Source organism: Mirounga leonina, unplaced genomic scaffold, assembly GCF_011800145.1.
Source record: "Mirounga leonina isolate KUSES-001 unplaced genomic scaffold, KU_Mleo_1.0 Mir_84, whole genome shotgun sequence".
Taxonomy (NCBI): Eukaryota; Metazoa; Chordata; class Mammalia; order Carnivora; family Phocidae; genus Mirounga; species Mirounga leonina.
Genome location: NW_023270827.1, coordinates 444048 through 459959, shown reverse-complemented (window position 1 = coordinate 459959; position 15912 = coordinate 444048). Strand labels below are relative to the sequence as shown.

Below are 15912 nucleotides of genomic sequence, written 5' to 3'. Positions count from 1 at the left end.
TTATACTTTGTGCCAGAGTGCTCCTTCTCAAGTAGAAATCTGATCATGTCACTCCCTGTGTAAAATCCCTCAATGCTTACTCATTCTTTCCTTGGGATGAACTCTAATCTCTTTAGCACTATAAACCAGCTACTGTCTTCCTCTTTAGCTTATCTCTGCTAGTTACATATGAACATATTCCAACTATAGTGAGTTACTTGGCATGTCTCACAGCTCCATAACTGTTATCAAAATCCTCACATGCTGTCTCAGAGTTTAGAGTTTACTCCTAGAGCACACTTTTGAATTATCTCACCTCTGGTCCACCTCTTTTGCTATGGCCCACTGCCCTCTCTTTAGTTTCTTCCCTCCCTCTACTTGTTTCCTTAGATTTCCTCAATTTTAAATTTTGTTTGGCTTATCAGATTTAATCCATTTTTATAGCTCATGTGTCAATTTATCAACTAATTTTAGTACTTTCTTGTATTTCAAAATTTACTTAAAAAAAGCAACTTCAATTAAACTGTAAATTTTCCTGAACATCAGCTTGTTAAATTTATTAACAAGGGCTCCTCCTTTGTTGCTTTGTTAGTTGAGTCCTGTTTAACTACAGTCTGTTATATTACAAAGAACAGGAAATAAAAACTTACATTGAGAAAAGCCGAAGAAGCCACTCTACCAGCTGCTACAATAAAATCCATAATAAGCATTGTGGCACCAGGCAAACCAAGTGAAAAAAACTGAGGTGAGCAGTGCTTGATGATTGTATTGACAATATCCTTAGGAGTAAGAAAAGAAGGGGAAAAGAATATCATAAATTAATCTTGGGTATCAGCTAATCAATATCCTTAAAAATAGATAACATATGAAACAGTAAAATAGGCAATTACTATACATTGCCTAATTGGAAAGACTGATTTTAAATCTTCTAAATAATCCATGCTTAGTATTATATTCTGTCAAAGGAAAGTAAACTTAAAACACATTTGTTTAACTGACATCAATATAGCATTCTCCCCCCCACACGAGAGAGCAAACTGGAAGGCTCTTTGCTTCAGAGGGTTGAAAATATAAGGCCTACGTAGCATAAAACTGAACTGCAGAGTGGTTCCTTCTCTCATCTACTTGCTTCCATGTGAGATCTCTGATCTCTTAAGTTTCATGACCTATTATGTGGCAACTGGAGGAATTCTCCTTATTAGATAAACTGAAGTCCTTTGATGACAAATATCTAGCCTCAGAAATACAGACCAAGGCATTTTTGAGGGAGTATTCTTTTTTTTTTTTTAAGATTTTATTTATTTATTCGACAGAGAGAGACAACACAAGCAGGGGGAGTGGGAGAGGGAGAAGCAGGGCTTCCTGCTGAGCAGGGAGCCCGATGCGGGGCTCGATCCCAGGACCCTGGGATCATGACCTGAGCTGAAGGCAGATGCTTAACAACTGAGCCACCCAGGTGCCCCATTGAGGGAGTATTCTTTTTTTTTTTTTTTTAAAGATTTTATTTATTTATTTGATAGAGAGAGTGAGAGAGCACAAGCAGGGGGAACAGTAGAGGGAGAGGGAGAAGCAGGCTCCCCGCCAAGCAGGGAGCTTGATGCAGGGCTCGATCCCAGGACCGTGGGATCATGACCTGAGCCGAAGGCAGACGCTTAACCATCTGAGCCACCCAGGCGCCCCTGAGGGAGTATTCTTAACTTGGTTATTCATTCACTTTGCCTTTGGAATTCAACATGAGGATGCAGTGTTTTATGCTGTATTACTCAATCTGATTCATCCTAAACAAAAGGTCTCTCTGTCAAGTAATTAAAGGTGTCATTTTGTTTGGGACATGTTTATAAGGTAGTACATTGTAAGTACTATTTCAAATTAATGTGAGAAGTATTTTCATTTTTCGGGAAGAGAGATATAATTACCTCTTTTGATATTAGTTTAATGTTCTTTAAATGAACTGCAAGTGAAATTTAACCACATTATGATTAAAATATTTCATTACCATGACTTATAACCTCCCATGGATTTTTTTTTTTTTTTTAATTTTATGGCCAGGATCAAGACTCCTGAATAATGTTCTAGAATCATATTTATGATTGGCTAATGTAATGACTGCACTGATACAAATGCCAAGTCAATAGAACTGTCACTATGCTAATATAATCTATGGAAATAAGAAAATATGATGTGCTAACTAACTCTTAGAGTGGAAAAAACCTCTGACTGTTGCATGACTAGATAAACAAATCCATATGCCTCGAGTGCCAATTATTAAGTAACAATTACAAAATGCCCAAGAATAAGTACATTAGGACATCAAAAAAACATGTCTGTCTAAGCAAAAGATGGCTTAATATCTTAAAAAAGCAAACTAGTTATTTTAACATCAGAGGAAAGATACATTTAATAAACAAGTTGATCCCCTAACTGTAACAGCTTTTCAACTACGTTTCAAGAACAAATGAGGTTACAAAACAGAAGAAACTTGTAAATAAAATGACTACATAAAAAGAGTATTTTTAATTTTAGACCTTAAAAGTTAAGAGTTAAACAATCAAGAATCAAAGATAAATTTATAAAGCAATTGGTTAGAAAGTATATATTTACCTGATCAATATGAAGTAATCCACAATGCATTATATTGTAGAAATGTGTTAGAAAATCTCTGTTTGGAGAAACATCTTGTCTTCTTTTCATTGTATTACAGATAAGTTTGTAAGCATGTAATTTACCTTGTTTATATTTATCAGTCAACATGGTTGCCTACAATTTAAAAATGTTGGTTTTAATACTCAAAAACAAATACTGTTTAATTGAATATAGCAAGCAATATATTGTTTTCATTTATTTCTATGTTGGCCCAATTTCTTAATGAATCAATTAGGATTACTGAAACTACTATTACTATTAAAATGAAACAACACAGGTATGAAGAACCACATACTGTTTCATTTAGGAAAATGTACCAAACATATCAAATAATACTCAAAAGAATTAAATCTTTTTTTTTAAAGATTTTATTTATTTATTTGACAGAGAGAGCAAGAGAGCACAAACAGAGGGAGCTTTAGAGGGAGAGGGAAAAGCAGGCTCTCTGCTGAGCAGGGAGCCGGATGGGGGGCTCAATCCAAGGACCCTGGGATCATGACCTGAGCCAAAAGCAGACATTTAGCCGACTGAGTCACCCAGGTGCCCCAAGAATTAAATCTTTAAAAATATACAGCACATTCTGACACAAATTTGAGATTTACACTTCACTTAAATATAAAAGAAACATAATTCTATATACTTTTGTTTTATTACATAAGTAAAAATGATGCACCTGTATAATAATTTTGCTATGCCCATTCTCCTCTCTATATAACCCCCAATGACTAGTTAAAAACTAACTGTTCTAGAAGACTATACAAAAGCTAAAGAATCTATCAAATGTTTAAAACTGATTACATCGTATTTACTAAATGAACCTTTTAAATTAATGTTTTATATATTAAGCATACCTTGAAGAGCCAAGGTGTAAGAATTCTCAGTGGAGGAATCAAAACTGGTGGTGAAGGGGAGGTCAGGTTATCAGTTGAAATGCCAAGGTTATCTCTAATCTGTAATTTTCAAATAAAATGCAACAAACCAATAAAAGTGTTCTTCCAGTTTGTTTTACCTTAAACTTGAGTTCAATTCCAGTTCCTATCACTAATTATGTATTTAAACATGGATAAGTAACTTCACCTTGCTAGGAACCAGTTTATAGTAAGGGGGTGGTGGGTGGCAATGAGATCTAAGGCTTCTACTTCTTAACACTTTTCTTTCTTTCCCTTTTTTTTATTTTTTATTTTTTACCTTAGCTAGATTTTGCCAAAGTTCACAGAGGTAATCAAAAACTTGAGCATGTATTTCGGGATCCATAATAGCGTTGACATCTCCCAAAATGCCTAGCATTCTTCGCCACATTACAGTAGCAACATCAGCATGCCATCCTGTGAGTGTACCCCCTGCCATCACACTACAACATTCAGATGGAAACTCACTGATTTCTGTAGAAAAAAATACACTAGTGTCAGTAATTTTTCTAAAGAATTGGTCACAAAAATACAAAGGAGTCAAAATAACAAACTTAAATGTCTACAAAAGTGAATTCTTAAAATGTCAATATGCATTAGTGTTATTTTTTCCTGATAAGATCAAAACCTCACCAGTTCACAATTCCTTATTATGGCAGTAATTACTTATTCAATACCACCTGTACTAGGATTTACCTAAGGAGGAAATGATGCACATACTAGATAGAGAAATTTATAATTGATATAAAGATCATATTTATAAGTACATACTCCCTCTTTCATCAAATGGCTACTTCAGGTTATAGCATCAATTAATAGAAAATCTCAGGCTGAAGGCAGTTCCTATAGGAAGTCTTCATAAGCCTGTTTCTTTGTACTTACAACTTCCAAAGAAATATATTTCACAATTAAGTCAGGCCTAGCATTAAAAGGGATATCACAATGACATGGGAAAATTAACATTTTTACTAAAACTTAAACATAATCTAAAATTCTATAATGATATTTTTGTTTAATAAAATTGGCAAGATTATATGTAAGAAATATAGGTAACCTTGAATCCTAGCCTCATTTCTGTCATTAATTATGTGACTCTGTACAAATTACTTAATAACCTTCCTAAGGCTACACTTCCTCACTGTAAAATAGATGGTTTAGCTAGATATCATTATAGATCTTCTCCAGCTTAAGAAACATCCATTATTCTATTCAGTGTATATAATGGAAAAGGCAAAATAATTACTAAGTTAGTAAAGATTATTCCTACTTGATAATATCCCAGTGTGCTCATAATTTACAAGTTCACTGTAACTATATGTAAGTCCTTTACTCCTCATGTTTGACTTTTTTCTCTTTCCACATAAAGTGTATAATAACTGATTGTATTATCAAAAAGTTACCAAATTGTCTTTCACAATAATAAAAAATAAGAGTCTGGTGTAAACCAATGAAGTAAAACAAAAAACACTGCAGTTTTAACCATCACTGTTAATATCTCCCTACTCTACAGAACCTTCATTATATAGTGATAAATCAACTGATTTGTCTCTAACTTATCCCTCTCAAAAACAAAATTTTAAATAATTTAAATAATAAGATCTCCTAACACTGATGCTCTGAAAGGAAAAATGGCAAATATCTAATTTCCAAATATTGCCTAGGTCATCTGGAGTCTGAAGAACAGAATGGTGGAGCTTCTCATCAAGCTGCAGATCTTTCTGTTCCATGTGATCCATATTCAATGTGGAAGGAGAAGGTGTCTGTGACCTGGATCCCAGAGCCGAATGGATGGGAGAAGCACTTTCTGAACCTGTAAAGACAATTTCATAAAAATTACCATAAAGAGGCTATTCAACACACTCTACCTAAGATGTAATGCTTAAAACTCCAATAAAACACAACTGAACAGCATCAAAGGATAAAACAGGTTATAAATTGGCCAAAGAGGTAAATAAAATCATAATACAGTACAAGATTTTGTATCTAGGGGTCTCATTTGCTTTCTTCCATGGGACGCATCTGGAATCAGAACTGGACATACCAGTTCATAGAAGCCATCAGTGAGAGTGAGAATCAATGTCTACTCCCATTCCTGGTCCAGCTACAGAAACTCTAGGACCCACTGCTACTCTATTTCACTTACTTCAGACTTGGAGCAATTCAAGAGAAGAGGACCTTGCTCACTGTGGCTCACTGTGGCTCTTTATATGCTATCATTGCTGGCCTGGTGTCCAGTGGTCCCTGGTGGTCCCCAGTCTTCAGTCTCTCCCCCACCACACACACACATTCCCTCCTTCCCAATCCATTCTTCGTAAGGCAGCAAAAAAATTAAAAATCTAATCTGATGGTACGCCCTCATTTAAAATCCTTCTATGGATTTTATGGCTCTTTACTGGCCACAGCATAAGCCCAAACTTCTTAGTGTGTGGTTTTCCAGTCTTTCTGTAACTTTCTTACAGCTCCATAATTCCCCTAGTACTTTTAAGTTCTAGTCATAGAAAGTAAACTGCTGGTATTTATCAGAATATGTAGTATACCTCTGGCCTTTTCCACATGTTTTTCCTTTGCATGGACCCCTTATCCTGTTCTTATAGGTCTGGTTAACTTTTTATTTTTCAGGTTTCACCTTAGACAGTCCTTCCTGAGAAGCCTACCCAGCACTGATGTATCCAGGGTAAATAAGTAGCCTCCACTATTTGCACTTGTCCCCCACCTTATACCACTTATCACACTGACCTGAAACTGCTCAGTTTCAAATACCTTCACTAGTGCACATACTCTGTAAGAACAGGGATTGAGTCTGTGTTACATACTGATGCATTGCCAGTACCTGGTACAGTGTCTGGCACAGAGCAGAAGCTCCTGTTAAATTATGTATAGCATAAATTAATACTATATTGAACAATTTGTGGTGGTTGTATGGGAGTGCTACTAGTACCAAGCAAGCCCCTAAAATATTAGGTCTTTCCAACAAAAAATCAATAAAGAAAGATCAGCCTTAAATGACACATTAGACCAGATGGACTTAACTGATATGTACAGAACAATCCATCCAAAGCAGCAGAATACATATTCTTCTCAAGTGCACATGGAACATTCTCCAGGAGAGATCACATATTAGGTCACACAACAAGTTTCAATAAATTCTACAAGACTGGAATCATATCAAGCATCTTTTCTGACCACAACACTATGAAGCTAGAAATCGACTACCAGAAGAAAACCAGAAAAACTATAAATATATGGAGACTAAACATGTTACTAAATAACTACAGGGTGGGGCGCCTGGGTGGCTCAGTTGGTTAAGCGACTGCCTTCGGCTCAGGTCATGATCCTGGAGTCCCTGGATCGAGTCCCGCATCGGGCTCCCTGCTCGGCAGGGAGTCTGCTTCTCCCTCTGACCCTCCTCCCTCTCATGCTCTCTGTCTCTCATTCTCTCTCTCTCTCTCAAAAAAAAAATAAATAAATAAATAACTACAGGGTGAATGAAAAATTAAAGGAAAAAAATATCGAGAAACAAATGAAAACAGAAATATGACATACCAAAATCTATGGAATGCAGCAAAAATGGTTCTAAGAGGGAATTTCATAGCAATACAGGCCTGCCTCAAGAAAAATCTCAAACAATTTAACTTCACACCTAGGGAAACTAGGGAAAAAAAGAACAAACAAAGCCCAAAGTTAGTAGGCGGAAAGAAATAATAAAGATCAGAGCAGAAATTAATGAAACAGAGACTAAAAAGACAATAAAGAAGACCAATGAAACTAAGAATATTCAACGCCCTCTACCTAAGACGTAATGCTTAAAACTCCAATAAAACACAACTGAACAGCATTAAGGATAAAACACGTTGTAAATTGGCCAAAGAGGTAAATAAAATCATAATACAGTACAAGATTTTGTATCTAGGGGTCTCACTTGATTGATAAAAAATAAGAGTCTGGTGTAAACCAATGAAATAAAACAAAAAACACTGCAGTTTTAACCATCACTGTTAATATCTCCCTATTCTATAGAACCTTCATTATATAGTGATAAATCAACTGATTTGTCTCTAACTTATCCCTCTCAAAAACAAAATTTTAAATAATTTAAATAATAAGATCTCCTAACACTGATGCTCTGAAAGGAAAAATGGCAAATATCTAATTTCCAAATATTGCCTAGGTCATCTGGAGTCTGAAGAACAGAATGGTGGAGCTTCTCATCAAGCTGCAGATCTTTCTGTTCTATAGAATATAGAAGCAGGATACATCTATAATATATATAGATAATCCTGTTCAGATAAAAATGACAATCCTTTACCTAGACCCACAAGAAGAAAAAAGAGCTCAAATAAAGTCAGAAATGAAAGGGCATTACAACCAATACCACAGAAATACAAAGGATCATAAGAAGACTACTATGAACAATTATACGCCAACAAATTGGTCAACCTAGAAGAAATGGATAAATTCCTAGAAATGTACAATCTTTCCAGATTGAATCATGAAGAAACAGAAATCTGAATAGACCAATCACTAGTAAGGAGACTGAATTAGTAATCAAAAACCTCCTTAAAAAACCAAAATTCCAGGACCACCTGGCTTCACTGGTGAATTCTATGAAACATTCAAAGGTGTCTATGTCTGCCACTCCCCCTGCTTGTGCTCCCACTCTCTCTGACAAATAAATAAAATCTTAAAAAAAAAAAAAAAAAAAGAAGTCTTAACACCTATCCCTCTCAAACTCTTCCAAAAAATCGAAGATAGGAAAACTTCCAAACTCATTTTATGATGCCAGTGTTACTCCCATACCAAAACACCACAAAAGAAAATTAGAGGCCACTATCCCTAATGAACATTGATGCAAAAATCCTCAACAAAATATTAGCAAACTGAGTTCAACAACACATAAAAACAATCATATACCATGATCAAGTGGGATTTATTCCAGGGAGACAAAGATGGTTTAACATCCACAAATCAACCAATGTGCTACACCACATTAACAAAAGGAAAGATAAAAATCATATGATTATTTCACTAGATGCAGAAAGTATGTGACAAAATTCAACACCCATTTATGATAAAAAGTCTCAACAAGCTGGGTATAAAGGGAATGTACCTCAATATAATATTAAAGGCCATATATGACAAACCAGCATCTAGTATCATATTGAATGGTGAAAACTTGAAAGCTTGCCCACTATCCCCACTTTTATTCAACATAGTATTGGAAGTCCTAGCTACAGCAATTAGGTTAAGAAAAAGAAATAATAGGTACACAAATTGGAAAGGAAGAATTAAAACTGTCAGTATATGTTGACCACATGATACTACATATAGAAAACCTTGACGATTCCACCAAAAAACTGTTAGAATAAATGAATTCAGTAAAACTGCAGGATACAAAATTAATACGTAAAAACTCTGCTGTGTTTCTGTACACTAATAATGAACCATAAACAATCCCATTTATAATATCAAAAAGAATAAAATACCTAGGAATAAATTTAACCAAGGAGGTGAAAGATCTATACAGTGAAAACTATGAGACACTGATGAAAGAAACTGAAGAAGACACAAATAAATGGAAAGATATTCCATGCTCATGAGTTGGAAGAATTAATATTGTTAAAATGTCCATACCACCCAATACAATGTACAGGTTCAATGCAATTCCTATCAAAATACCAATAGCATTTTTCACAGAACTAGAACAAATAATTTTAAAATTTGTATGGAACAACAAAAGACTGAACAGCCAAAACAATTTTGAGAAAGAAAAACAAAGCTGGAGGTATCCTGCTCCCTATTTCAAATTATACTACAAAGCTGTAGTAATTAAAACAGTGTGGTATTGGTATAAAAACAGACACAGAGATCAACAGAACAGAGAGCCTAGAAAAAACCCATGCATATATGGTCAATTAATTTACAATAAAGGAGGGTAAAATATACAATGGAGAAAGGATACTCTCTTCAATAAATGGTATTGGGAAAACTGGACAGCTATATGTGAAAGGATGAAACTGGACCACTATCTTATACCATACACAAAAATCAACTCAAAATGGATTGAAGACCTGAAAACATAAAACTCCTAGAAGAAAACATAGGCACTAAGCTCCTTCACATTGGTCTTAGTGATATTTTTTAGATGTCTCTTCAGGCAAAGGAAACAAAGGCAAAACCAAAAACAAGTGGGACTATATCAAACTAAAAAGCCTCTACACAGTGAAGAAAACCATCAACAAAACAAAAAGGGAACCTACTAAATTGAAGCAGTATTTCCAAATCATATATCTGGATAAGGGCCTAATATATATATATGAAGAAATATATAAAGACCCATAGAACTCAATAAATATATAATACATAAATGAATATATATATGAAGAAATAAAGAAATATATAAATATATAAAGATCCATAGAACTCAATAAATATATAATATATAAAATATATAAAGAACTCCTATAACTCAATAACAAAAAACAATCCAATTAAAAAATGGGCAAAGGATCTGAATAGATATTTTTCAGAAGAAGACACAGAGATGTGTCAAGAGGCACATGAAAAGATGCTCAACATCACTAAACATCAGGGAAATGTAAATCAAAACCACAATGAGATATCACCTTACACCTGTCAAAATGACTATTATCAGAAAGATAAAAAAATAACAAGTGTTGGTGAGGAAGTGGAGAGAAGGAAACCCTTGTGCACTGTTGGTGGGAATGCAAACTGGTGTAGCCACTGTGGAACAAACAGTACAGAGGTTCCTCAAAAAATTAAAAATAGAACTACCATATGCTCTAGTAACTCCACTACTGGGTATATATCTAAAGAAAACAAAAACACTAATTCAAAGAGGTCTGCATCCCTGTGTTCACTGCAGCATTATTTACAATAGCCAAGGTATGGAAGCAACCTAAGTGTCCGCTGAAGGATGAATGGATAAAGAAGATGTGGTTTTTATATACAATGGAATACTATTCAGCCACAAAAAAGAATGAAATCTTGCCATTTGTGACAACATGGATGGACTTGGAGGGTATTATGCTAAGTGAAATAAGTTAGACAGAAAAAGACAAATACCATATGATTTCATTTATATGTGGAATCTAAAAAACAAAACAAAACAAAACCCAGACCCACAGATACGGAGAACTGACTGGTGGTTGTCATGACAAAGGGGAGGGCGATGTGGAATGGGAGAAGAATTAAGAAGTAAAAACTTCTAGGGGCACCAGGATGGCTCAGGTCAGGATCCTGGGGTCCTGGGACTGAGTCCTGCCTCGGGCTCCCTGCTCAAGCGGGGAGTCTGCTTCTTTCTCTCCCTCTACCCCGCCCCCTGCTCGTGCTCTTTCACTCTCTCTCAAATAAAAAAGTAAAAGCTAAAAAAAACCCCAAAAAACTGGAATGGATAACCACCCATCAAAGGGCATCAAACTACAGTGAGAACCAGAGTAAATTTGGATCATACAGTGGAATCCCTAATCTATGGGCTACCAGCTGCTCAGGATCCCTCTGGTCACTACCCGAATCTTGCAATAATGTGACCCCGCATTTCAGGACTGAATTTCTTAGATCCTACTCATCATATATTTGACCACATAAAAAATTTGCTGAAAAGCATAATTTACTGTATAAATATAGAATATTAGTATATTGATAAATAGGCCTTCTATTAGGCAGTATTCTCTACAGTTTCTATAATAAATATTTTGTCAAAAATCTATAAAAATCTGGGCTGACTCTGAAAGTGAAAAGAAGATAGTACTTCTCAACTATTTTTTGGTTATCTATTTAAAAACTGCTACAGGAAATGCAGTGATGGAAACATATATACAATTTTGTACACAATATTAGGAGTTCAGCTAGTCCGCTGAAACTTACCATGTAGACTCCAGGTCAAGAAACTCTTACATTAATGCATTTTTTTCCTCCATTGTTACATACTGATGAATGAAAACATAATATTTAAACTCTAATAAGTAATACTTAAAACCTATCAAATAAAATCCTAAACAGATTCTTTGGTGGCTTAAAAAATGCACTTAAGGAAGACATTCCCTTGAGTAACTTTACCAGTAACCGTTGCAACTTCAGCGGAGAAAGCTTGCTGATTAAGACTGCTTGTTTCAGAATCTATCTGAAGTGTGGTTAGACTAGCCACTTCCTGTTCTTCAGCACTCTGATGATGGCCAGAACCTGAATCCACATCAGCAGAGGATGTAATCCCAGCATCAGCCCCAAAGCCAAAATCTAAAGGAAGAAGAAATGCTAGTCACCGAAGTCTCAACTACAAAAGAAAAGTATTTACAAAAGAGACAAAGCAGGGTGCCTGGGTGGCTCAGTCAGTTAAGCGTCTGCCTTAGGCTCAGGTCATGATGCCTGTGTCCTGGGATCAAGCCCTGAGTCAGGCTCCCTCCTCAGCAGGAAGTCTGCTTCCCGCTCTGCCCCTGCCTCCCCCCCACTCGTGCTCTCTCCTCTCCCTCTCTCAAATAAATAAAATCTTTTAAAAAAAGAGAGACAAAGCTACTTCAGCAAAATGATTAAACATTAACATGCCCCTTAAATCTATTCTATTTACATACCTCTCAGACAAGTGCAAATAATGTTAACAGTTTGCAGTTTATAATTAGAAACACATTTTTAAAGGTTCTCATAGCTTATTACTAAAAACAATAAGGACAAAAACCAGACACATATGATGTATCATCACAATTCTTATCCAGGTTTTCTGATAGCTGGTAATATGCTTTTCAAGAACTTTATAATCTCTAGCACAGGTATATATAATAAAAATGGCACATATGTGGTAAAAACCATTATTGTCTTAAATCACATATTCCGTTCTGAGATCATAGTAGTATATAATCCATGAAAGCAGTAAACATGTTTCTCTAATGCATCTCCCAGCTCTTCACTAATTTGGTTCCCAAGGTTTTCGTGTTCTTTTTTTAAATTTTGGTACTCTTCACTGCCAAGTGTAACCCAGAATTATAGCAGAAAAGCTATGTGGGAGTGACACACCACCAAGATAGTGGTTCTATCTAGTGATAGATAACTAGATAGTGGTTCCCAAATCACCAACTCATAGCTATGATTGTTCTTTATTCTAATGTCAAGCCCACTCTAATTTTTTTTTTCCTTTCTTTATGTTTGGTCTTAAAATATCATTTGTTTTATGAAAGGACAGTGGTTTTTGTTTTTTCAGTGGCTTTAGTTTGGTGAAATAGAGTGGTCCTGACTTGAATTCCCTAAAACTTCCTTTGGAATTTCACTGAAAAATGAAATCAAAGTATGTGGGAACCCTTGTCTAGTAACATTAGAGAAGAAGGTGATGGTTACATAATCCATAAGTCAGTCTCAAACAGAAAACAATCAACAAAAAAAACCATATCGCTCAAATAGAAAAAGATACTTGCTGTCAAATTTTCGGCCATCATATTGGAAAGCGCTGAAAGAATCCGAATGACTATCAGAGCTGATAAGATCACTGCTCCCTGCACTGGCAGGAGAAGTCCATTCAGAGGGCACACCTGGGTCATCAACAGGGCGCATCTGGTTTTGCTTATTTAGAATATCAGGGAGGTCTTTGGGAATTTCAAGACTGCCTGGACTACTTCCTCTTCTTGTCATAGTCTAAAAATTCAAGAAACATCTCACTATTAAAAAAACTTATTCTCATTAAACATCTGAAATCTTGAATTTCCAAGACAATTACCACAATAAAAGTTGAGATTTAGGGTCTGAAGTTGGAGGAGGTAAAACCGAACATCTATGTAACTGTATGGAGCCATAACCTGAATTACTGTTGGTTTGTCTAAAGTAGAGATCCAGTTATGATATGGTGTTGGGCCTAAGACTCTTTAAGCCTCAAAAGGATCCATGGGGTGAAGTTAAGAGAGTAGGAAGAGCAAAGTATTCAAATAGAAAAAGCAGCAGCAAATAGTAGAGACAGTGGAGGGAGGAAGGAATGATGGCAAAGAGGTTATTCTATAATGATTATATATAATGATTCTATTATTTTTTCCCATTCAAGGAAAAAAACTAAACTAAAAATAAAAGGGAAATGTAATGGAGCTACAGACATTCACAAGTTCAAATCCAAATGGAGGGGCCCCTGAGTGGCTCAGTTGGTTGAGCATCTGACTCTTGATTTTGGCTCATGTCATGATCTCAGGATCCTGGAATTGAGCCCCGTGTCGGGCTCTGTGGTCAGCAGGAGGTCTGTTTGAGATTCTCTCTCTCCTCCCTTTGCCCCTCCACCCCCCTAAATAAAAACCTTTTTAAAAAAATCCAGTGGAATGTGACCATTTAAAAAAAGCAATTCCACATATATTTATCTTTCCTTAACAATTAAAAGCATTGGGCGCCTGGGTGGCTCAGTTGGTTAAGCGACTGCCTTCGGCTCAGGTCATGATCCTGAAGTCCCAGGATCGAGTCCCGCATCGGGCTCCCTGCTCGGCAGGGAGTCTGCTTCTCCCTCTGACCCTTCCCCCTCTCATGCTCTCTATCTCATTCTCTCTCAAATAAATAAATAAAATCTTAAAAAAAAAAAAAAACAATTAAAAGCATTATTAGGGGTAAAATTGCTTCTATTCTCATTCTGCCATAATTCTAATAAAACAAAGGTAACTTTAAAATCTATTCTGAAGTTATCTGTAATGAATAAGCAATCAATATTTATGTTATCAAACTTATGGGAGTTGGGTCAGAAGACTTCTCTTGTTATCTTTCTTGCTAAGGGTCAGCAGTGGGCAGGAAGGTAACCTATGAGCAAAGGCAAAACACAGAGGGAAGACTCAGAAGGTAGGGGCTTATACCTAAGTGGTTAAACAAATAGGTATTCTAATCTTTTATCCTGGTCCAAATTATAAGCCTATTTGTTTTATGTCTTTAAATAAAAAATATTATAAAAGTATAATTTAAAATCTTAATTCAAAAAAGGGGTAAGTTTTAGAGGAAGATTATTCTGAATAAAAATTTACAAACACACACACACACACACACACACAGGTATATATCTTTTAGCTTTAGCTTCTCTAGTCTCCTTGCTAAACCAAATAAATAAAATAAAACAACACTTACTGAGGCATTACCACTTCGAAGCCGTTCTGCTATAAACTCATCCATCAGATCAGGAACATTAGCATTGCTGCTGCCAATATCACTATTAAGAGGGGGCAGTTTTGGGCTCATGTCCTCTTTATTGACTAAAAATAAATAAATAACTATATATAGTGAGAAAAGACTTAACTGCATTTCCTGAATTTGAAACAAACAAAAACAACCCAAAACAAATCACCTATGCCATATCAATTATTTGCCAAACATGCATTTATGAATAATTTCTCTCCTTTTAGATTTAATTTTAGGAATTAGTAAATTGGTATTTATTTTATTTAACTAAGCAGATGTTAGTCAATCTTCAGTATAACCTTAAACAGCAAGAAAGCTTATAGATAAGCACTAGTTGGAGTTAGGTTAATATTGCCTATAAAGAAACAGGTATATTTATCTTTCTTCCTGCCTCTATGCTTCTATTTAGAGCTTTAATAACTTAGAATTCCATTCTTCCCAAGGAATATTTACAAGGAATCTATCCCTTGAATCTATGTACATCTCAGTGGGATATAAATGCATTTAAGTTTAGATAAATAAAAAATCTGTAATTGTGACACAATGTCATTTCTGTTCACTACAAAGTCTTAATATTATTGCTTTAAGAAAAAAGAGGTTTATTTTCACAAAGGTTTTTCTGTAAAAAGAAAACCCAAAAAGTTATTTTGATTTCTTCATGACTACATTAACAAGAAAGTTTTAAACTTGGGAGAAAAACTTATAGAACATAAGATATTTATTTGACTATTATGCTGTTGAAGAGTTAATTTCTCCACAATTAAAAGAAAACCAGCATTGCTTATATTCCTAATGAACTAAAAAGCATTTCAGGTTAAGAAAATACACTGGTCAAGAGTTCACTGCGAAATACCATTATCTTTGTATTACTGGCCAGGCTTTGCTAAGCTGTCGAATACTGCCCTCAAGTGGCATTAATGGCTCAATGCAAGATGCATTATACAGCATTCTGTTAATCATGCTAACAAAAACCATGTTAAACAAACAAAATCAAAACCTACCTTACTGCTGAAAGTTAATTTTCTATATCTGTAAAGTTATTTTAAATTTGAATCAAGATAAGAGAAGACAGTTACCATAATCTTGCCTTCTGTAATCTGTCCATAGAGGTTCCATATTTAAATCATGACTGGCTATCATGAAACCTTTATGCACATCTAAAATCTCAGAAAAAAAGAAAAGTACTGGTAAGTGTTTTAAGGACTTGCATTCTATACAAATGAATGCAAAACTAAAAAGCCTACAA

The 15912-nt window shown here is 35.2% G+C and overlaps 1 protein-coding gene across 7 annotated transcripts in view; it reads right to left on the bottom strand.

The window, feature by feature from the left end:
* The window catches only part of LOC118002882 (ral GTPase-activating protein subunit alpha-1), a 251636-nt gene that overhangs the window by 122628 nt on the left and 113096 nt on the right, over positions 1-15912 (bottom strand). For all 7 annotated transcript variants that reach the window (XM_034993496.1, XM_034993497.1, XM_034993493.1 and 4 more), the window contains 8 exons: positions 14616-14740; positions 12950-13166; positions 11607-11783; positions 5188-5340; positions 3811-4004; positions 3474-3572; positions 2581-2736; positions 630-758 (listed from right to left, as the gene is read on the bottom strand). In XM_034993496.1, coding sequence (XP_034849387.1) covers positions 630-758; positions 2581-2736; positions 3474-3572; positions 3811-4004; positions 5188-5340; positions 11607-11783; positions 12950-13166; positions 14616-14740 — 1250 coding nt within the window. The remainder of the gene's footprint in view (positions 1-629; positions 759-2580; positions 2737-3473; positions 3573-3810; positions 4005-5187; positions 5341-11606; positions 11784-12949; positions 13167-14615; positions 14741-15912) is intronic.